This window comes from Balaenoptera borealis (genome assembly GCF_965194805.1).
Source record: "Balaenoptera borealis genome assembly, chromosome: X".
Classification (NCBI taxonomy): Eukaryota; Metazoa; Chordata; class Mammalia; order Artiodactyla; family Balaenopteridae; genus Balaenoptera; species Balaenoptera borealis.
The window spans coordinates 34,062,548-34,087,034 of record NC_138881.1 but is presented as its reverse complement, the minus strand read 5'-3'; the positions used below and the strand labels follow the sequence as shown (position 1 = coordinate 34,087,034).

At 40.3% G+C, this 24,487-nt stretch overlaps 1 protein-coding gene across 17 annotated transcripts in view; it reads right to left on the bottom strand.

Annotated features, from left to right (window-relative positions):
- SYTL5 (synaptotagmin like 5) overlaps window positions 1-24,487 on the bottom strand; it is a 288,224-nt gene that overhangs the window by 172,686 nt on the left and 91,051 nt on the right. For all 17 annotated transcript variants that reach the window (XM_082378141.1, XM_082378132.1, XM_082378143.1 and 14 more), the window contains one exon: window positions 6,446-6,924. In XM_082378141.1, the coding sequence (XP_082234267.1) occupies window positions 6,446-6,564 (119 nt within the window). In that variant the 5' untranslated portion in view covers window positions 6,565-6,924. The remainder of the gene's footprint in view (window positions 1-6,445; window positions 6,925-24,487) is intronic.

The window sequence follows — 24,487 nt, the reverse complement described above, 5'->3', positions numbered from 1 at the left end:
ACCCTGTGAAATCATCTAACCTCCCAGACAGAAGCCCATGTTCTACCTCTGATAGCTGATGGCTTCTAGTCAAACTCCATCTTCTCTCTTAGGCTAAAAATGTCCTGCTTCTCCCCAAGATGGCTTATCAAGCTTTCAGGTGTATGCAGCTATTCCCAAGGCTAGAACTTACCAAGGTGCTGTTTTCAACACCAAAGGTCAGCAAACTACAGCCCCTGGGCCAAATCCAGCCCACTGCCTATTTTTATAAATAAAGCTTTATTGGAACACAGCCACATCCATTGGTTTACATATTGTCTATTGCTTCTTTCACCTTGCAATGGCCGAGTGAAATAGTCACAACAGAGAGCATATGCCCTGTAGAGCATGAAACATTCTCTATCTGGCCTTTTACAGAAAGTTTGCTGACCCTTGGTTTAGACCATAGATAAAGCCTGATCCATGACTGCAAACTGTTTTATGTTTATGGACCCAACAAGCATTAAGATTGTGTCTCTGCTCACCTGCATTATTCTAACAATGAATGCAGAGTGCTTGGCTCATAGAACATGCTCAACAAATGTTGATTACTCCTGAGTTCTGGGGATTGTAGGATGCTTTTGGCTGCACGTAACAGAAAATCTGATCCAAACTGCTATAAATAACACTGAAATATATTATATTGCTTAAAGAATAAGGCCAGAAGTGTGGCAGGTTCTAGTATATCAGGGTGCTGACAACAATTCTCTGCCAATCTTTTGGCTCCGCTTCATCATTGTGCTGGCTTTTATACTCAGCAGCAACCAGGATGACATGGGTCACTGAACCCATCCAGTGAGAAAGAGAACCTTCCATAAATTCAGGCTATATATGTCTGAGTGGGTCATCTTTGGTCTCATGTCCACCACCAGACCAATAATAATTGGCAGAGGAATCCCAGTCAAGGGATGACTGTCCTAAAAAATCCACTGCTGGAGCTAAGCAAAACTGAGTTTTGGGGTAGGGATGAAGAAAAGAGAAATGTACGCAGTAAGACAACCAATAGAGTTCACCACTGAGACAAGTCCAAGAATAGGTGCCAAACAGAACATAAGGCCAGATAATGTTTTCCTGCATTGTGGCTAAATGGAAATGACAGCTTCTAGGTGACAATATAGCCCACAAATGAACTGCTGAAATGAAGTTGTAACAGGGAAGAACAAAATCTGACTCCGTGCTGGATCTGTTTCTTCTACTTTAACCTTTGCTCTCTGTTGCTTTTTGTTACTATAATCACCAAAAGGATGTTGCCTATAGCTATTAGCATACATAATGGCCTCCCTTGGGGAACCCTGCCCCTCTGCCTGAATGTTAAACTAAAGTGCCTTTGTTCAGCTCACAGGGAAACATTCTGACCCTGCTCACCTGTAAGGCTGCAAGAAAGAAGAAATAAACACATCCCCCGGGGGCTTCCCTGGTGGCACAGTGGTTGAGAATCTGCCTGCTAATGCAGGGGACACGGGTTCGAGCCCTGGTCTGGGAAGATCCCACATGCCACGGAGCAAGTAGGCCCGTGAGCCACAACTACTGAGCCTGCGCATCTGGAGCCTGTGCTCCGCAACGAGAGGCCGCGATAGTGAGAGGCCTGCGCATCGTGATGAAGAGTGGCCCCCGCTTGCCACAACTAGAGAAAGCCCTCGCACAGAAACGAAGACCCAACAAACACAGCCAAAAATAAATAAATAAATAAATAAATCGAACACACGCAAAAAAAACACATCCCCTCTCTGAGGCTGGCCAAATCAGGAGATGTTTTGTAAGACTTATGGCCTTTTTACATTACTTCCTCACCTCCTCCCCCTCTCTGTTCTATAAAAGAAACTGGCATCCAGACCCCGATAAGATGGTACTCTGGGACATTACTCTGCCATCTTCTCGGATGCCCAGCTTTCCGAATAAAGTCGTCTTCCTTGCCTCAACACCTCGTCTCCCGATTTATTGGCCTGTTGTGCGGCGAGCAGAGTGAGCTTGGACTCGGTAACACAGTCACTTATAAGTTGAAGATTTCCTATATATAGGCCAATACCACAAAGTAGACATTGAACAGTATTTGTTTTTAGGTGTGAAAGATCAAGTAGGGTAAGAATTTTTTAATGAGGTTTTTTTGGGAGTAGATACTATGCAGCATGTATTCATATTTGTTAGGCTGAGTTCTTCCAAAGTTAGAAAAACCTAAGGAACAAAATGATCAATAAAGATTTTTATTTCGTGGTTCCAAATGGTCGGTATTTTTTTCCATTTGCAATTACTGTTGATAGCTCAATTTTCTTTGCCTCAGTTCTTCCCTCTTCCTTCATTGCATTAAAGCCATCAATACAGCTAAGTGATTTGTTCTTCACAGAGAATATTTTAAAAACTTACTTTCTAATAGTTGAAACCTGTGTCTAGATATCTCCTACCTCTTCTTCCTTCTTAGTCGGAAGGAGAAGAATAAATATATTTGAGCCTCTTGGATCAACCTAGAATGCTCTGGTAGTTGGCAAATGTCTCTTCCCAGCCTACAATTCATGCCTGGAGGTAATTATCAGACTTTTCATGTGCCTTTGGGTGCAGAGCACCTTTAGAAGGACCTAGAGGTCAGTCCCACTGAAACCGAGCAGGACCCCGTGGGGCTCCTGGGCACGGAAAGCCTTTCAAACAGTTGCTAATCAGGGAAGGGAGGGGGATGCAGAGACAAGGGAGGAGCAGCCAAGAAACAATAGTGCAGCCTTGGGGCAGGGTCCTGGTTCCCCATCAAGGGATACACATAATATCTTTGAGCTCTTCTGCAGAACTAAAAACCCCACCAAATGGAAGATGTTAACTACTTGATGAAGCACTCTTCATTCCAGAGAAGGTCACAGTTCACCCATCATCACCTGACTCCAGATGATCTCTGGATTGAAGGAATGCAGGCCCTGCACGCACCCTGCTCCTTATCAGCAACCCCGCCCCCCTGATTATAAAACTCCTCACAAACCCCCTACCCTCACCCCCTGCACTGGGACACACAGTTTTGAGGGCATTAGCCCATTGTGGCCCCCTTTGCAATAAAGCTATTCTTTTCTACCTCACCCAAAACTCTGTCTCCGCGATTTAATTAGGTGTCGGAGTACAGAGGCCAGATTCGGCTTCACCACCTTATTTAATGCCACACACTTCAGTGGCTATACGGACTGTGGAGCACAGTTGGGCGACAGGCCTAAAATGTTGATTCAATGCCATTTTTACACTCTTTCATTGTTATATTTTTCCTTATCTCTAAGGACAACCTACTCAAGCAAATAAACATAAAAACAAACAAGAAATCCACTGCTTCCCAAACTCCAATGTACTAACTTTCCAGATCAGTTTCTTCTTAGTAATCATCATAATTCTTAAAAATTTTCTTTGGCTTCCACTTCCTTCTGAAACTTACTAGCGGAATCTGAAGGCAAATTTGTGGGTCATGGTAAACAGCTGAAACACAGTTGATCTATACTTGCCAATGTCAAAATCCTTTTCCCATTTCAAGGCTAAGCTCAAATGTTAGCTCTTCTGTGAAACCATTCCTTCAATTCCTATCTTATCCTTAATAACTTACTTATTCCTCCAGACTCCCACAAAATATCAATCTACACCTCTGTAGCATAGTGAAAACAATGGTTGTAATAGCTAGCACGAATGTTTACAGTTGCAGTAAAATCTGCTACACCATAAATTCTTTGTGTTGATGATTTTGGAGGATATCAAGGAAAATGGCCTAAGTTCACTGACTGGTCTGGCAAATCTCCTGGTTGGGCTTTTGAGAAGCTAACTCAGAGATGTAGATACCTGTGCAAGTGATTTATGAAGTGCTCTCAGGAGGAATCTGTAAGGGAGTAGGGGAGGCAGGAAAGGGAAGAGAAGGGGGACTAAGGAAGATTGTGATTTTTACCTGAAGGCCAGTCTCAGCATGATCCCATGGGGAGCTCTGAAGCAGAAGTTGCACTGTCGAGTCTGTCTTGCCTTGAGACAAGGGTTTCTGTACCCATCAGCCACTGGCCCGGGGCGGCCCAGTAGGGACAGAAACTCAAGTTTATCTGGCATTTGTGGCTCTCTACGCCTGTGGGCAACTCCAGCCACCCAACGGTAGTCCTCTAAAGAAGGTAGTAGGTGCCAGTCTTTAGAAGTAAAGCACGTGGAAACTGGGAGATGAGAGCACAGATCCAACAAAGGGGCTCAAAAGGATCGGAGCGGAGCACTGATGGTATTCACAACAACTCATAAACCAAGGGCAACACAAACCAATGATAAGCCTAATGATGTTAGCCAGCGATTATTAAGTGCTTACTGTAGGCCAGCCTTGTTCTAAGCTCTTGGTAATATTAGCTTATTTAATCCTTACAACAGCCTAATGAGGTAGCTAATGTTATTATTTCTGTTTTGTCAAATGAGGAACGTAGATCTATGGAGGCAACTAGTCTAAAGTGACACAAAGACTTCATGGTGTAACTAAGATTTGAATCAACAAACATAGATGGGTGATTCAACGGCAACGCACTCTAAACCCATGCCACCCACGTTGGCGTGGCTTCTCAGTACAGGAAGCTGTGAAGAGTGGCAGAGCCTTGAGTCATTTGGCCTGGGCTCCTGTCTTGGTAGCTCAGAACAAAACGAGACAACGCATCTAACACAGTTAGTGCAGAAGAAAACTGCACGAGCTAAATATTAGCCAGTGTTGTTATTAAAGAAGGGAACAAGACATTGCCCCTTTCAAAAAAAATCTATTTTCTATAAAAGTATCTCTTCGATCTGTAAAAAGCCTTTCTTCTGCTATCCTCTAAATGTTTAAAGAGCCAGGAAATCAACAGCTTTATTCTTGATAGCTCTGTTGTATATGACACAATTGTTACCGAGAATAAGGAAAGAAGGCAAGGGAAGATAGAGAAAAAGGAAGAAGGAGTGTAACAGATTATTACTAACAGTTATTGAGAATGACAGGAACAAATATTCTGAACAAAGTCCTGTTCATTGTACTTCAGTCTTTCCTGGGATCTGGTTATTAAATTGTTTTTTCCTAAACAGGGTGATTTTGAATTCCCCCCAAGAATGTTATCAATAATTGCTTTGTACCTTGCCCCCCATAAACAATATAACTTTTTGCAGCGCATTAGAAAATTTAGCCACTTTTCATGACTGCACTACCAATGCCAAAAATGTTACTGATTTCTTGAAAATCATTAACTGCATTTCATTGCCACCTGAATGCTAAGCACAGAGAAAGTGCAATAATTTTAATCAAAGCCTTTGTTTAAGATTGGCGGAATACCTTGAAATGATGGAAATAAAAATTCTGAGCTCTTCACTATGAAATAAGAATCAATCAAGAATATTTCAATATCTTTTCAATCAAGAATATTTCAATATCTTTCCAATTCTAAGGATCCTAGTTCCTTTAGGCACATTGAATATTTTTGCAACATGTGAAGATAATCTTATGATGAGTTTTCTCCTCAAGTAAAATAAACATAAGCTTCTGATTGCAGTTTTGGTAGACACGCGACGTACAAAAGCTACATGTTGCCCAGTAGTAGGCAGTGACTGAGGAGGGAACTCTGTTTATCTTTGCTCCTCTACTCAGAGGTGAGACGTAATAACCAAATATATTTAACAAGCAGGACAGGACAGGCAGCAACCAAACAGAATGAATGTGGCAACCAATCAGAATGATGCTCCGATCATTCGGAACAGATGATGTAACCATTCAGAATGGATATTGGCTGAAAGACAGATGAGGTCACACCTGGGGATCCAGTTAAATATTAATCCTGCCTACAACTGATGTGAAACTCAACTCTGCCCACATTAATCAACTTTCCTCACACAGAAACTTATTTCAAGAAATTCAGATGATTTCTGGGATACAAGGGGAACTTTTCACTTTCCAGATCCCCTTCCTCTCCCAGCTCTGGTCAAGGCAAATTCCCACTAAGACTGACCTAAGAAAGGCATTATAAATAAATAATAGTTAACATTTATTGTGCACTTAAGTACCAGGCACTACACATTATCTTCCTTAATCTTTGCAAAAACCCTATAAGATGAGTGCTACTATTATCCCTGTTTTATTGATGAGGAAACCAAGGCATGGAGAAGTTGAGTCACTGGTTCAAGGTCACACAACTAGTACATCCCAGAGCTGGTACTCAAACCTGGGCAGTCCTTCCACTTACCTATGAGTTATGATGTCACTGGAAAATTGACATTCTCATCAACATGATATTTACAGCTCAATCCCATCCTTCCTTCTAGATAAACGATAAAGTGCCAAAGACGTTTTCTAATATTTGTGCTACTGCTTGCAATCTATGAAGTCACTGACTAACACTTGTCACCAATGTGGTTGCAGTTGCCCCATTTCTGATCTAAATTGCTTCAAACAAACAGAAAGCAGTCAAGGAAGGCAGACAAGATAAAAGAACATTACCTTATTCTCTTGTCCTCTACTTTTTTCAAATATTCATCTCTCTTTAGGACTCCCAGGATCATCTCCTTCTCATGATCTAATAAAAATGACAGGTTGATGAACTCCGAGTTCTTAGACATGGTATTTCAGCAGTAGCTCTGAGTAGCAGTGGTTGAATCTTCCAGGTGAATTGATATCCACAATTCTTAAGGTCTCGCTGAGCAACCCAGAGTCACTCAGTTGCTTGATGTAGAGAGGCTTTTACAAGGTCTCTGAAGAACTGCTGATGGTAGATAGGGATTCTTCCAGTCAACACAGAAAACAAGCTCCACTGGGATTACATTTCAAGAAAGTCATTATTCTTTTAACTGAAAAGATCTCCAAAGCCTTCGTGGTGGTGTACAGTCCGGTGGCAGCTGAGTTTCCCTAATGATGCTCAACATTAACCCAGAAAGTTACAGAGCAGGAAACAGATCCGCTGGGACAGAATCCAGAAAACACTGCAAAGGTAGAAAAAGCAAAGGAGAGGAAAATTAGGCCATTTTCCTCAGAGCACTTGTAAGAGTGTCTAATTTTTGAAACAGTGATGTACCTAACTCAAAAAACACTTTTTAATCAGTAAACATGCATTTATGAAATACTTATTGTATTTATTACCATCAAAGAGTACTTATATTTAGTTGATTCCAGGTTCTCTATGTCAATTCTGCTTCTTCCATTATAACGAGCTTCCTCTACCAGCCAGATCCCGTTACCACCCTTGATCCATGGGTCACCGCTTTGGGACTCTAAGAGCACAGTCTGGACTGTCCACAACAGGACAGGTCCTTTAAGTGGCTCCATCATGCCCTCCCGCCCTCCCTCCCTCCCCAAAACTAGGACCACCACATACAAAAGCATTGCCGGCAAAACAAATATGAACCAGTGCTGCACATATCAACCTAAACCTCTCTCACAAACATGTTGAATGAAAAAACTTAAGTTGCAGAAGAATTCATGCAGGATAATAGCATATGCATGAAGGAAATAATTTTCAAAGAAATTACATCTAATTTAGGACCACATACATTTGGAGTATAAATATAAGGAAATTCATGGGGAATTCTGAGAGATGCAATCAGAGAGGAGAACACAGGAACTTCAACTACTGGGTGATATTTTATTCTCAATATAGGTTTATCTCTTACTACGTACATGGTTGTTTATGAGTTATTCCAGCTCTGTATTACATACCGCAAAATAGATGTTTTAAAACTATCCCTTTGTCAACATAAGCTCACCAGGCCCTCTCTATCATATTAACTCTTGGGCACATTCTTTCATTGGCTTGTTACCTGGATTCTCTCTGCACATCCCCTTAAGAACGATGGCTCTTAGTGTGACCTACTGGGTTTTGTGATTTGGCATCAACCCACGACACTGTTCCTCAGCTTCCCTTCAGGTCTCTGAACTACAATCCATATGCAGGTTACACTTGGTTTGGTTGGTTCTAGCCAGGTTTCTAAGCGTAACTAGATATTTACTCAAAGGTTGCTTTGGGACCTCCCAGTTACCATAAGGTCAGGTTGACTCAAATTCTCAGATCTGAAAGGATAGGCTCTAGTCCAGGGCCTCTTTAACTTTCCAAAATCCCCATGTGTTTGTTCTCTACATTGTATAACGAAACCAGAACTTTGCTGAAATGACTCAGAACTGAACTGCTTCCTACAGACCAAGAGCTATCCCCCTTGGAGGAAACTGGCTAGGTCTCAGAGAGTGTAGATTCTCTAAATATACTTCAGGCCTTTCCTCCATCTCCAAAGTTCTAGAGGCTACAAGGCCCAGAGGACCTCAAGATTGACATGAAGAGGAAACAACAAGGTTAAGAGTAAAAGGGGCTCTTCAGAAAGGTTTGGGGGTTTTGTTTTGTTTTTCCTTTTTTTTTTTTTAATTGTAGTATAGTTGATTTACAATGTCGTGTTAGGTTCAGGTGTGCAGCACAGTGATGCAGTGTGTGTGTGTGTGTGTGTGTGTTTGTATATATATTCTTTTTCAGATTCTTTTCACATATAGGTTATTACAAAATATTGAGTATAGTTCCCTGTGCTACACATTAGGTCCTTGTTGGTTATCTATTTTATATATAGTAGTGTGTATATGTTAATCCTATCCTCCTAATTAATCCCTCCCCCCGACCCTTCCCCTTTGGTAACTGAACTTATTTAACAGAAATAGACCCACAGACATAGAAAGGTTTGGTTTTTACATCACTGTCAATTGTGGTCTCTGTCAGATAAAGAGCACAGCTGCTTTTCTAACCCTTGTGTGTCTCATCTGGTTTCATGAAGAAATAGAAAAAGCACTTGGTAACTCAGTTAATGAATATCTTATCATCACAGCCAGGTTCACTGAAGACATATTTTGTATTTGAAATGTCAGATTTAGAATGTCCTATGTGAATATTCTATAGAATTGTATTTAGAAACTTAAGGGGTTGGGAGCTATAAAAATGCTTGACTTGAAGCTTATGGTTTTCCTCGCCTTGGGCTTAAGTTTATGCAAGTCTGCCCTCTAAAAATGCAAGAGTCTACTCATGAGGAGAATAAACGGAGGGGAGTAGTAACACCATGGGGCCAGCACAGGAAGGTGACAGAGAAGATGGGAAATGAAGCATGGATATAAGAAAAATGAAATTAGTCAGTGAGAGCTTAATTAACAAAATTAGCCCTAAATGGATTTTTACCCATCTATACCTGGATTGCTAGAGATGATTTATAAATGAGTGACCAAGGAGATCAGAAGTAGCCAACATTTTATCAAGAAAATCAGGATGTTTCCTCCAGAAGCCAGGACCGGACTGTGAGTATAATTTACTAACATGGAATGGAAATGGTGGTCATCCAGCCCTTCTGGAGAAAAACAGGGTGGAGCAGAGGAGACAATACGCTTGGGCAGAGAGAGAGGAGTTCCAAGGAGCTAGACGCTGATGGTGCCCATCCGGACTCTGACCAGAGCAGAGGCATTTGGGCCTCAAGATGAAAATAACCTATTTATTCCTGGTAGTACACGTTCCATGTTGGGTGATGAGGCTTCAGTCTGACAAATTTTCATGTCATGAATCACTCAAAGCAGACAACTGTTCCCTCTTGCTTGACTTTTACTTCCTTCTGGACACTTCCGGTTTAAGTTGGCTTCCCCTAGAGCTCTCCCTTCAGAGACTGGATGCCCTAGTCCTGCCAATGGAACCCTCTGTGTCTGGTTTGAACCCATGTCTGATCCGTTCTCTGGATGCTGACCAAATCACATTTCTGAGCCTTTGGAGGACCAGCATCTGGGTTGTGATAAGTTTACTTAAGTATGCACCTTCCCCCCGCCCCCCGCGGCCGTGCCGCACGGCATGTGGGATCTTAGTTCCCCGACCAGGTATTGAACCCGTGCCCCCTGCATTGGAAGCTTGGAGTCTTAACCACTGGACTGCCAGGGAAGTCCCAGTGTGTACCATTTTTGGGTGCCTGTTTTCAGCTAGTTCATAGCCCCTCCTGTTGAATCCCTTACCCACTATGTACACACTTTAATCAAGTGAAAAAATGAGTAAAAATAATCACGAGTGCATTTTATCTAGAGGTGATTCTCATTCGTTTAGTTAAATGTACCCAACACTAGTCAGGAGAGATGAGTTCATTTTTATTTTATTCTTCAAAACCTTCACTTAAACAGATCGCTCTCCTTTAACGTTTCAGATACAGATTTTTCCCTCTCTGGCCAGTAGCCTTGCCGAACTGAGCTAAAATATTTTAAAAGATGACAAAAAAAAAAAAAAAAAAAAAAAAAAAGATGACAAGATGGTTTGCATGTCATTCTGCTGCCTTTCAGCATAGATAGCTCAGGACAGGTCATTAAGTCTGCTCGGTGCCACACAAGATGCGATAATCAAAAATTCTCACAGCATCACACAAAGACATAAGTTTCTTAAAAAGCATCTGTTTTCAGTAACACACACCTAAAATTAATAGAGGGCTGGTATTTTAGTCAAAGGAAAGGGTATATCTGAATGTATCTCATTATGGGGTACTTGAAATGCAGTTTTAAAAATAGTAAGTTTTACAAATATAAAATGGGAGTACTTGATATTCTGGATTGGCCAACACATTTCCAAGTCAATGATATAAAAAAAATAAGAAGATGATGGAGGAACTGTTGTAGATTAAGAGACCAAAGAGCCATATAACCAAATAACTAAATACAATACCTAAACCTTGATTATTTAGATTAGATCCTTTAGAACAAGAGTTATAAAAAAACATTCTTAGAACAATGAGGAAATTTGAATATGGACCAGATATTAGATATTATGAAATTACTAGCTCTTTTAAGTATGACAATGATATTGTGGTTATTAATAAGAATATTGTTTAAAATGTTTTTACTCTTAGAAGATGCATAATGAAGTATTTAGTTGATAAGTGTGATATTTGTAACTTATTTTCAAATAATTTCAAAAAAGTATTAACTATAGAGATAAAGCAAATATGGCAAAATGTTAGCAACTGCAGAACCCAGTCGGCAAGTCCATGAGTGTTCACTGTACTTCTTCCAATATTTCTGTATGTATGAACATTTTCATTAAAAAATTGAAAGGAAACACATGGGGAAAGTGATAATGGTAAATGAAAGCCTTCAAAATTATATTTATGATGACAACTACACTGTGTGCTATAGACATTATGTGTCCTCTCAAAATTAATATGTTGAAACCTAATCCCCTATGTGATGGTATTTGGAGGTGGAGCCTTTGGGAGGTGATTAGGTCATGAGAGTGGAGCCTTCATGAATGACAAGAGCTCCCTCCTCCCTTCTGCCCTGTAAGGACACAGGAAGAAGTCAGCATCTAAAAGCCAGGAAGTGGGCCCTCAGAAAACACCAAATATGCCAGCACCTTCATCTTGGACTTCCCAGCCTCCAGAACTGTGAGAAATTAATGTTTGTTGTCTAAGCCACCCATGGTATTTTTGTTGTAGCAGCTCAAACAGACTGAGATACTGTGTATCATTTTCTACAGAAAAATGCATTAGAAATTAGCATATAAAGCAATTATACTCCAATAAAGATATTAAAAAAAGAGAAATTAGAATAACTATAAATTATTTTTTAAATGACTGAATAACATTTCCTAATCTCAGGTGGGTAATTTATATCTCAAGACCTCTAGGAAGGATGACATGTCACAAATGATCCTCTATACATTTTATAGTCTTCACAAAACAACCATAAGATACACAGTGATAACTGCTAAGGAAGCTATAACCCAGTCTTATCCCAAGATTTATCTTTGCGAAGAATGTTTTTAGCTATGCTTCTTCCATCATTTAAGAAGGTTATGAGACAGATAAAAAAATTCATTGCACTGTTACTTAGTTATAAATTCAGCTAGTCACAAAAAAAACCCCACAATAACATGCTCATTTTAAAAAATGTAATGCCAGAGGGACTATAGTAGTTATGAAACAGAGACAATGATAACTTAGCTCTTTTGCAGGCAACTGTTTCTAATGCAATATGAAGGACATTAACTCCAAGACTTTTACCACTGGAGGTGATTTGGCAACATGTATCATGTTTAAAAATGTGCAGGAACTTGACCCACCAATTCCAAGTATAAAATGTACCCTTAGAAACTAGTAAGACACTTGCGAGATTTGCCATAGCACTGCTTGATAGCTGAAAATTGGAAACAATGTCAGATAACAGGAAATGGGCACACCGATATAACTTAATATATTTATTAAGGTGGAAATATGCATACTATGTGTCAAGTTAAAAAAATCAGGTTATTGAACAATGTGTATCATACAATCCTTCTTTAAAAAAAATAAAACATACCAACTGAAAAAAAAATAAAAATAGAATGTTTCTGGAAGTGCTCTTAGGATGAAATTAATACAAATAAAATGAACTTCCTGTTTGCCTGTTACTGTGTGACAACACAACAGTGAGATGGATTTTCAGCACACTTATATGGATGTTTAGGATGCTTAGAAAAAACAGCTAAATAACACATGCAAAATTCACTTGGGAGTGCCTTTCAAATAGATGAGCAGGCAAGACTACACATGACTGTCAAGAGGTGAGGACTGCCAGAGGGATAAAGATGCTGTGAGGAGAGAAATGAATAGTTCCTTTGCTATGAATCCCAAGCTGAAAGACTCAAAGGCAGATGCTACAGAATTGCAGGCATTTCTTTTCTTTTTTTTAATAAATTTATGTATTTTATTTATTCATTTTTGGCTGCATTGGGTCTTCGTTGCTGTGTGCGGGCTCTCTCTAGTTGCGGCAAGCGGGGGCTACTCTTCATTGCGGTGCACAGGCTTCTCATTGCGGTGGCTTCTCTTGTTGCGGAGCACGGGCTCTGTAGTTGTTGCTCGCGGGCTCTAGAGCGCAGGCTCAGTAGCTGTGGTGCACGGGCTTAGCTGCTCCACGGCATGTGAGATCTTCCCGGACCAGGGCTCGAACCCGTGTCCCCTGCATTGGCAGGCAGATTCTTTTTTTTTTTTTTAATTTATTTTTTATTTATTTACTTTTGGCTGCCTTGGGTCTTTGTTGCTGCGCATGGGTTTTCTCTAGTTGTGGCGAGCGGGGGCTACTCTTCGTTGCGGTGTGCGGGCTTCTCATTGCGGTGGCTTCTCTTGTTGCAGAGCACGGGCTCTAGGCGTGCGGGCTTCAGTAGTTGTGGCTCACGGGCTCTAGAGCACAGGCTCAGTAGTTGGGGCGCACGGGCTTAGTTGCTCCGCGGCCTGTGGGATCTTCCTGGACCAGGGCTCGAACCCGTGTCCCCTGCATTGGCAGGCAGATTCTTAACCACTGCGCCACGAGGGAAGCCCAGGCATTTATTTTCAATAGAGCAGTTTCTTCTCACGTGGACAAGTCTGTGTGGCACATTCCATGGGAGTGCAGTAGTTGAATTTTTTTTCAAAATCGTATTGATTCTCCAATCAGTAATAGGAAGGTCAACTAACAATACCATCAGCTTTATAGTGATGCTCCAAGAACAGCATCCTCAAAATGTCCCACAACAGCTAATACTGAGATAATTCAACTAATCCTTATGACGCTCTCGCAAAATAAAGTCTAATACCCCCATTTTATAGATGAGAAAACTGAGAGAGAAATTAATTAACATGCCCAAAGTCACACAGTCAGTAAGTAACTCAGAACAGTCTGGTTTCAAGGACCCTGCTTCCAACCATGACAGTGACTGCCTCTCAGGACCTCCATGGAACAACAGAACCCCACAACTTCTCAGAATCTTTAACGCTCTGATGTTCACTGTGAATTTTCACAGAACCCTCAGTCTGGAAAAAGATATTTAACGTTATTGGTTCTTGATCTTGGCATCATGTATTTTGATATTTTTAAAGAGAAGACTGTCTATCTTAAAAAAAAAACTGGTTAGGAAAAAACCTAAATAAATTCAAGAGAGAAAGATTTGAAAGAAAATTTAGAAGACACACTTAGATCATAATATCTGGTAGTTCTCCTGCATGCTTTTTAACTATCAAGACCTATACAATTCTGTATTGCCAAAAAAGTTTCACAGAACAGACCATTTATAAATTGTAAATATCTGTACAAAGGAAGCCAGTATAAATAAAGTGAAAAGAAACAAGAGACAAGCTGGGAGAATAAGATTTGTTCCATATAAATCAGAAAAAGGATTAATATCTAGAAAATATAAAGAGCTCCTACAAATTACAAGAAAATGAACCAGTAAAATAAGGGGCAAAAATACAAACATGTAACCCACAGTATTAGCAATTCACAAGCAATTCACATAAACATGAAAAGATGCTTATTTAGCTCACTAGTCATTCAATGCAAATTACAAGGAGAACACTTTTTAGTTTTCCTATTAGATTATGAAAATGTAAAAAACAAAAATCAATTATCATCCAGTGTTTGGTGAGGGTGCGTGGAAATGGGCATACTCATGCCCCATTGGTGGAAGTGGAGATAGGTTCAACCCTTAGCTGAGAGAGAATTCTCCATGGGCTCTTCCATATTTACATGTCTTGTGAGCAGAGGCACTAAATGGTCTTTTGTTCTGGACGATCCTTCCAGAAATGTTTGCAGAGTGACCAGTAAAAGACATAGTATGTCTCTCTCTGGAGCAAAGGGAAGATTTGCTTACAATTTGTTTAGTAAAGCAAAACTCTCCCTCAAGGGCAGACGGCAGATTTGCTTGTGGTCCACTGTAAAAAAATTTGGATACATGTTCAGGGTTCCTCAGCTGTTACGCAAATCCACTGCATGTGCAATTTTCACCTGGGTACTTGCGGGCAAGGGGAACCAACACAAACGTGAAGCTCACGAGAGTTGCTGTGAGGAATAAAATACATTGTATATGACCCAGGAATGCGTGTCTTCAATCACCAAACGTAAAACAGTGACAGGCCTACTTCTTAGCTTGAAAGTAGGGTAAAATCTCCCAGCCTTTATGGTTCCTGTCAACCTTTTTAGAGGATGAATTGAATTTTTCAAAATTGGTCAAAGGGTACAAGATTTCAGTTATGTTAGATGATCAGCTCCTAGGGATCTACAGGACAGCCCAGTGCCCACAGCTAACAATACTGTGCTGTTTATTTAAAACTTTGCTACGTGTTAGCATGAATACACAATACATACATACATACATAAACTGGATGAGGGAAAACTTTTGGAGGTGATGGATATGTTTACGGCATTGTGGTGATGGTTTCATAGGTGTATACTTACCTCCAAACTCATTAAGTTGTATACATTAAATACGTACAGCTTTTTTACATCAATCGTACCTCAATAAAGTTTTTTAAATTAAGTTTTGAATGTTTTTGACCACTTTTAAGAATCTATCTTACAGAAAAATTAATACCTGTGTGTACATATGAGGATAATGTAGAGATATTCATTACAGCGTAACCATCAAGAGTGAAAATTCTGAAATAGCCTGAAGTTATAGTAATATCATGGTACATACTGAAGTGAGGTATTTAAAAATATATATTGACATGTAAATAACTAAGCTACATTGTTAGTTGAAAACAGAAGGATATTCATGCTTTTAAATGCATACAGATGTAATATAATGCGGTCAGTATACACACATATAATACATGTGAATGTATAGGTAAAGGCACAGGATGATATATACTGATCTGTTAATCATGTTGCCTATAAAGATGGTAGCTGGATTGTCAAGGGTTGGAGAAGAGATGAAAGGGGGTTTATTTACATATTGTTTTTTATTTTATACATGTTCATATAATCATATATTATTTATGTCTTTAAAAATTTTTAAGAAGCGATAAGGTGTGGTTAGAAGCAAAAGAGAGAGAAGCCAAAAATAATGCTTTAAATGTGATCTTAGAAGAATACAGGTGACACTGCCAGCAACAGGGAAGTTGGGGAGATGTGCTGGTTTGGGTGGGTGATAATCGATTTTGGTTTTAGACATGTTGTGAAATAGGTGATACCAACCCTGACTCTTCAGCATCAGTTTCCCGCCTCCATTCTTGCTCTCCTACATCAGATTCTTCCAAAACACAAATGAGACCATTGTCACTCCTATGCTTAAATCCTTCAGTGTCTTTCCTTTGCCCTTAAAAGTTCAAACTTGCTTAATATGGTTTAAAAAAAAAAACCCTTCAGGATCCAGCTCTTGCCTATCCCTCTCTCTCATATCTATCCTTTAACCACACTCAACACTTCATTCCTCTAAAGAAGCCATGGTCTTCTTCACCTCCAGATCTTCCAATTTGCAAGACTCTGCCTGGAACACTTTCTCCCTCCCCTCATCTTCTAACTGCTAAGCATCCACAGGTATCTGCTTAAATGCCTCTTAGTCTAGCTCAGGTATCTGTGAGAGGCTGAATAATGGCCCCCAAGATAATCATGTCCTCATCACTAGAACCTTTGCATATGTGACTAGGTCAAGGATCTTGTGATGGGGAAATTATCTTAGATCATCCAGATGGGCCTAATGTAATCACAAGGGCCCTTACAAGATGGAGGTAGTACAGTTAAAGTTAGAAAAGGAAGTGTGATGAAATAAGCAGAGGTCGGAGTGATGGTCTTCAAAGATGGAGAAAGGGGCCATGAGCCAAGGAATGCAGGCAACTCTAGAAGCCGAAAAAGGCAAGGAAATGGATTCTCCCCTGGAGCCTCCAGAGGAAATACAGTCCTGCCAAGCCCATGATTTTAGCTTCATAAGACTCATTTCAGACTTCTAATGAATGAGATGAAAAAAATCAGACATTTGAGAAGGAACACCTAAAATAAAAATCTCAGCGTGAGGTGATGCTCTATGCCAAAATGGAGTGTAAAAAAGAAACTAAACCCTGGGCAGATGCTTGAGATGAAGAAGTTGGACAATATTCCAGCTCTGTGGCAGCCACTGCACTGCTAGTGGATTTAGAGTGGAATGTACTACTGACATCACTGTACATGACATTATGGTGGCCTCCTTACCATGGATGCCTTCTTGTTAACCTGTGGTAGTTTCTCTTTAATCAGACACAGAGTTAACCTTCTTCTAATAATTCTATGTTACAGAATTTCATTAAATATTGCCACCCTTAGAGCAGACGTATGGAAAATAAACAGGAAAAATTCTGTTTCAGTCCATTAAAAAAAAATTACCAGGGAGAATATGAGGACAAGAGAAGGTTCCATCATATGAAATGTAGGAAGAAGACCAATGATCGGCATTTCCTTGGAAACCTTCAATGAAAGTGGAGCTTATTAGCTCCAAATACAACATGTACAATCATTCCTTCATGTCTGCTAGCTGATGCTCAGTAACAAACCACCCCCAAAACTTAGCAGCTTAAAACAAAAACTTATCTTTTTACAGTTTTGTGGATTGACTGGGCTTAACTGGGAAGCACACGTTTGGAATCTCTTACGAGACTGCAGTCAAAGGGCAGGTGGGGCTGAAAGTCACCGGAAGGCCGGACTAGGTGGGATGTTAAGGATGACTTACTCACCTAACTGGCAGTTGATGTCAGCTACTGGCTGGGAGCACAGCTGGGGCAGTGGACCACAACACCTATACGTAGCGTCTCCCTCATGGTGGTCACTGGGTAGTCAAGACTTTGTACATGGCAGCTGTCTTCCCCCAGAGCAAGTGTTCTGCCCAAGCAGAAACCGCAAGATATCTTAGGACTTACCGTTACTTCTGCCATGTTTTCTTTGTCAAGTCAATCACAAAAGCCATCTCAGATTGAAGGGGGTGAATCAGATTCCAAAGGAATGGGAGTAGCAAAGAATTTGTGGCCCTTTTAGTTTCCCATGTCTTACTTCCTCATATACAGGATATGGAAGTTTGTGGTTACCAGGAATTTGAAGACCAAGGATCACGCATGCTTCCAGTTCTTGATGGGCATGGAAAAACTGCATGTGTACCATGACTCTCTATTTTTTGTTAATGGCTCAGTACAAGTGTAGGTACTTTTAGCTATACAAAGAGAAGTAAGCAGGGTTTGAAATGCTCAGCTGTTCAGACATAAGAACACAAGAGTCATTATTATTTTACACACACAGATGCATAAATCAGTGAAACGGTAGCACAGTCAGCAGAAGTGTAAATTATTTGAAACTCTTCTATAAACAAACAGTATCAAGGGTACTGGTGGGTATTGGGAGAAAACTGGTTCCAATGGGTTCCAGGGACTCATGAAAGGGTAATAGAACAAGAGAAGAGAATGTTCTCAATGCAGGGCCTGGCGAGTAAAACTAAAGGCTCCTCAAAGTATTTCTGCAAGACTTGTGGATGCCCCATTATTTGCAGTAGAGACTCAAACTTTTTTGAGGGACAGTTGATACCTTAGGCAATCAACAATGACTATAGGAAAAAAATATGTATGTTCCATGTAGAAAAAATACATATATTCTAATGGACAAAGGGGGGGGGGCTAATTTCAGGGATTCATCAACTGTAGTCACCAGAAGATTTTATAGTCCATGGGGTAAGCAATGCTAATACAAAGCCCTCAGAATCAAAGGCTGGCTCTATGCAGCCTCTCAGAGTTGGTGTTGTAGAAAACATGGGGCTTTGGAAACTAATGGGATTCATTTCTACTCGCTGAGAGGATAACATAGACAAGCTACTCTAAGTTTTTGTATCTCGGCTTATTCATCTGTAAAATGGGAATATTAACATGCACTTCCTTGGTTTGTTGTGACTCTTAAAATGAATTAATGTATACAAAGTGCCTAGCACAGTATCTGGCACCTAACAGATGCTCAAAACATTTTAGACCTCTCCATCCTTTCTGCTCTTACACTGAAATTAGCAATGCCATTAAAAAAGATCAGTAAAAACATACCTCCATTCCCTTCAATTCACAAAATACCCAAAGGTCTCTCTCTCTAGCTTCCTAGACTTTCTATTAAGAATTTACAAATTTCTTAGCAATTGCTTAGAAATGCCACAACTTTTATTAAAATAATAAGATTTTTAATAATGCTAGGATTCTTTGACATATGATAACATGCCGGAAGGTTCATAACATGAAGGTAAGTGGAAAAACTCAGGACATAAAGCTACTTATACAGTATGATTCCAAATGTGCTAAACGAAATACATACACAACTAAATATTACAGAAAATAGAATGAGAGGAAATAAGTCAAAATATTAAGTTTATCTCTGGTTAGTTATATTATAGCTGTATTTTAGTTTCTTCTTTATAATTGTCTTCATTTCCATGTTTCTACAATAAATACATATTACTTATAAAATCAGTTTAAAAAAACAGCAAGTGTCATTGCTGTCAAAACTATATTCTAGCCATATTAGCTCAACTTCATATGCCATGATACACAATGCATATATCCACTGACCATGCTTGACTGCTGAACAGGGAAAAAAATCAGTAGTAGAGTCATCCGGCTTTGTGGTTAATAAATGTATTTTTAAAATAACGTTTAATTCACTAAGGCATTTTCAGTCTGGAAAAAAACAAAACCAAAGAACAGATACAAAGGGTTACAAAGCATAGAAATGTTCGTGCAATAAACTGCTGGAGCTAGGGAATACATAGATGAAGAAAGCATGGGCTCTGTTCCCAAAGAGCTTGTCTATTTTGTAGTGGAGACAGACAAAAACATTAAAAAAAAAACAACAAAAAAACACAGTCATAAATGCCAACTTGGCTTTGAGAACGCAAAAAAAAGGACAATTGGGAAAAGGAAAGTGGTCTTTGTAGAATGTGAAGAGAGTAAATATGAAAAGTCACAAGTACACATGACTAGCCCAGGGAACAGTGAATAATCCCAGGGCTGGGGTCTGAGTTCACGGTGAAGAGGTGAGAGGAAGGAGTGCCAGCCAGGGAGGAATTTGGTGCCCAAATAAAGCACCTGGACTTTATCCAGTGTTTTCCAAACTGTGTCTGTGGGAATGGTTTCTTAGGAAACACAGCAAGGTAGGCTACATGGCCAAGCCTGTGACGCCGATCCCTGCTTCAAACAGAGCAGCCCTGCTTTTATCTGTTCTATCAGTTGGATTTCCTGGCAGGATTTTATTTGAAGAAAGACTTCCATGACCTTAAAAAGTCTGAAAACTGCTCGCATGCCATCAAACTGTTGAATGCTTTTAAGCCAAGGAATAGCACAGTCAGATTTCTATTATAGATGTGTGTTTTGAAAGACATCAGTACTGAGTGATTGTCTGAGAGAGTAGAGGTAATGGGCACAGTGAGGAGACTTGGGCAGGAGGGCCAGGGAGAGATTGGGAACTAAAGTTGTGTTAGTGGGAAAGGAAGGAAGGGTCATTTTTCAGATATTTGGGGATGATCTAATAAGGTCCAGTTACCAACTGGATGTGGCTGATGAGGAAGAGGGAAGAGACTGACTCTGAGGTTTCCGGCATGGAGAACTGCAAAGAATCTTACATTTTAGTGTACATAAGAACCACCTATGGTGTTTGTTCAAAAATAGATTCCTGAGGTTCCATCTCCAGAGATCCTGATTCAAGAGGACTGGGGTAAAGCCTAGGAACGTTGATGGTAATACTATTCACAGAGACAGAGGATACAGGATAAAAAAGGTTGAGAGAAAAAAACTTAATTAAAATTTGAAGATGTTGGGGTCCAGGAGCTTAGGAGGCAAATAGCAAAACCAAAGACCTGTCCAGAAGGGCATTGGAATATGGAACTAGAGTTTATCAGAGAAGTCTACACTAGAGGGGTTTAACTGAGAATCACTGGTACCTACATTATGGCTGAAATCATGCAAGTGAGAATACACAGGAAGAGAAGAGGGCCAGGGATAAGATCATGAGGAACAATAATTTTTAAAGAAGAGGGAAAGAAACAAATGAGCTGATGAAAGAGACTAGGGGGAGGGGATAATCAACAGAGCGAAAGACGCAGTTGAGTCTAATGAATTGGGAGTCAAGTCTATCACTCAGAGTCAGTGGAGGCCACCGTTATGTTCAGATTTCAATTAACCTCTCAAGTAAACTGTTACACACACCTCCGGCTGCATGACTTCCAGAGTTTCTGGGTACCACACTAAACCCAGAAACTCTGGAAAATGCACCCTATCCATAAATTCAGCCCAATCCAGTGTTATATCACATCTTCCTTGGCCCTCTCTTAGTTTCTAACAATATGAATTAGTAAACCTTGCAATTATTTGGGGGGATAATCTAATTCCTTCAAGGTCATACTTTGTACTTGTCCCCCCCAGAGCATATTAAAATCTGACCACAGTTATGGGCCTTGTGGTAACAAGGATTATTTGCAGTGAGTGTTGATTATTGGACAAGCTCTTGCATCCAAAAAAAGGTAGACAGATAGCCTGAAAATCAGCCATCTGTTAGGAGATCTAAAGTTGTCACTGACCAAGACCAAAGGGAACAGTAGTTCACGATGGACATATGGGAGGAAGCCCTACAATAGGTTATGGTGTAGGAAACCACTTGAAGCCAGGAGAATTTTGAAGTGTCATCTATGTTCTAGTATGAGTGTGGCACAGGTCTTTTTCACGGGAGCCAAAGTGAGCTAGTGTTGGAAAATAAGCAGGAATGTCAGATATACAAAATGCATGGTCCAATAGCTCTTGCAAGTTCAGAGCTCTGAGCAAACCCCTTCGGTGCCAAGCACGTTTAAAGTTGGTGCAAGAAGAAGCAATATTCTACCCATAAGTTCTGCTAACTGTCATCCAAACCCAATTAGCCAAACTCTCTATCTGGATGGCAAATTACTCCTAGGGCATCCTGCTTCTAAAATCTTATTCACATGACCTAGCTGAGAAGACACTAGGTCCTTTGTGGAAACTCACCCATGCTACTCAGGCAAGTAGCTTGCAACCCAGGAAGATCTATTTTTAAACTAAACCCGAAGCTGATTCTCACCGGCCCAGATGGCTCCCCTGGGCGGGGGGAGGTGGGATTATCCATATATACAGCCAGCTTGTTGCCCCTCACTTTTCGGATTCCTATCAGTCTGATTGCCAATGCCAAGTCTGACAAATGCAGCAAGGAACTGTGGAGAGTAAGATGAACAAGATTTATGCACCTCAGATGTGGCCTTACACCATGCTCCACACTAGGGGTTGGGAAACTTTTTCTATTGAGGGCCAGGCAGTAAATATATTAGGCTTTTTGTTACAAGAGGCAAAATCATGACTATATTGCAGTTACTTATATAACAAGAAAGAAAACAAATGTCCACAAATATTTTACTGACAAAATTCAAAATATAATAATAATGACTGAATACAGTTGTTTTGAGGGCTTTTTGATAACGCGTATCTACTATTGAGAAGAATGGGATTTTAGGACAGATAACATTTCACTTAACTGGGATCCAATGTTAGTACTCCTATAACCAAAGTGATAAAAGTAGGCCTGGGGCTTCCCTGGTGGGTCAGCGGTTGAGAGACTGCCTGCCAATGCAGGGGACACGGGTTCGAGCCCTGGTCTGGGAAGATCCCACATGCCGCGGAGCAACTACGCCCGTGAGCCACGATCACTGAGCCTGCGCGTCTGGAGCCTGTGCTCCGCAACAAGAGAGGCCGCGACAGTGAGAGGCCCGCGCACCGCGATGAAGAGTGGCCCCCGCTTGCCGCAACTAGAGAAAGCCCTCGCACAGAAACGAAGACCCAACACAGCCAAAAATAAATAAATATTTAAAAATTAAAAAAAAAAAAAAAAGTAGGCCTGACCTCACCCCAGACTTACTAAATTTTAATTTTTTTTTTTTTTTTTTTTTTTTTTTGGCTGCGTCGGGTCTTCGTTGCTGCACGCAGGCTTTCTCTAGTTGCAGTGAGCGGGGGCTACTCTTTGTTGCGGTTCCAGGGCTTCTCATTGCGGTGGCTTCTCTTGTTGTGGAGCATGGACTCTAGGCACGCAGGCTTCAGTAGTTGTGGTGCACGGGCTCAGTAGTTGTGGCTCGCGGGCTCTAGAGCGCAGGCCCAGTAGTTGTGGCATACGGGCTTAGTTGCTCCGCGGCATGTGGGATCTTCCCGGACCAGGGCTCGAACCTGTGTCCCCTGCATTGGCAGGCGGATTCTCAACCACTGCACCACCAGGGAAGTCCCTGAACGTGAATTTTAACAAGAGCCCCCAGTGGTTTGTGTGCACCCTAAAGTTTGAGAACACACTGGTCTAGTTTCTTAATACTACCTGAGCTGCATTTCTATCCCTTTAAAGAAGAAAATGAAAGCTGTGGATCCTAGAAAACATTCTCAAACCATCTGAAGTCCATTCAAGAACTCTTACAGGGTCTCTGGCCCTGAAGTGAAGATCCCAGGGACCCTATTGCCAGATCCACCCCAGGATGAAAATGTTCTGCAATTAGATTGTGGTGATGGCATTTAACCTGTGAATATACTATAAAACATTGAATTTTATACTCCAAATGGGTGGATTGTATGGTATGTGAATTATATCTCGATAAGGCTATTTTTTTAAATCAAATTAAAGAATTTTTGGGTTTAGGAGTGAGGCATTGCATTTTTAAAACTTCCCACAGTTTTCCAACAGACACCTCAAGTAGAGAATTGCAAGGACTCCAGGTTTTGGAGTTAGAAAGCTCTGAGTTCAAACACCAGCTTTGCTACTTATTGTGTTACAGAAGCTAAGCTACTTAACCTCTCTGAACCTCAGTTTCTTCTTTTGTAAAGTAGAGATAATAACAATACCCATCTCATGGGGTTTCTGGGGGGATAAAAAGTAACTGCTAATGCAAAATGTCTAGCACAGTCTGTGTCACACACTCTTGTTCCATGTGACATGATGGAATGCCTCAGACATCAAATACAAAGCCAAAAAGAAATCATTACATACTTCACATTATCCAAGTCATAATTAACCATACCTGTCCTATTATCCATGTTGTATTATATTTTATATTGGACTGAATATTTCCTGCTCCATTATTATACTTGCCTTAACTCGTTTTCCTTATGGCTCACGGTAATAATGACTGTAGACACTCACGCAGCACTCATATCCAAGTACCAGGCCCTGTTCTAAGGTTGCTTTATATATATTAACTCATTCAATCCTTACATCAACCCTTTGAGTTAGTTTTACTATTCCCATATTATTACAGATAGAGAAAATAAGGCAGAGGAGATTAAATAACTTGTTCAGTGCCACAAAGCTCAAAAGTGGTAGAGCTAAGATTCAAACTAATGCAGTCTTCCTCTAGTGACCATGTTTGTGATCATCATACTGTACCGTAGAATGAAATATATACACTTACACACATACACACATACATATACATATACAACAATATACTATATAACACACAGATTATGTATACACGTATGTTCTTTTTCTTTATATATATATATATATATATATATATATATACAAAATTTATATATATATATAAATTTTGTCTTGGTCAACGTTATACCAATGCCCAGCACTCCTGCTTTTGGAGGGTACACATGTGTGCACCAAAGGACCATACAAAGATGGACATACAGGCACACCTGCAGAATGAAAGATGGACTGCAGTAAACACAGATCCTTTTGTTCTTTTTTCCCAAGAAAAGAGGTCTCTATGACAATGCTACTCTAAATGTGGTTCAC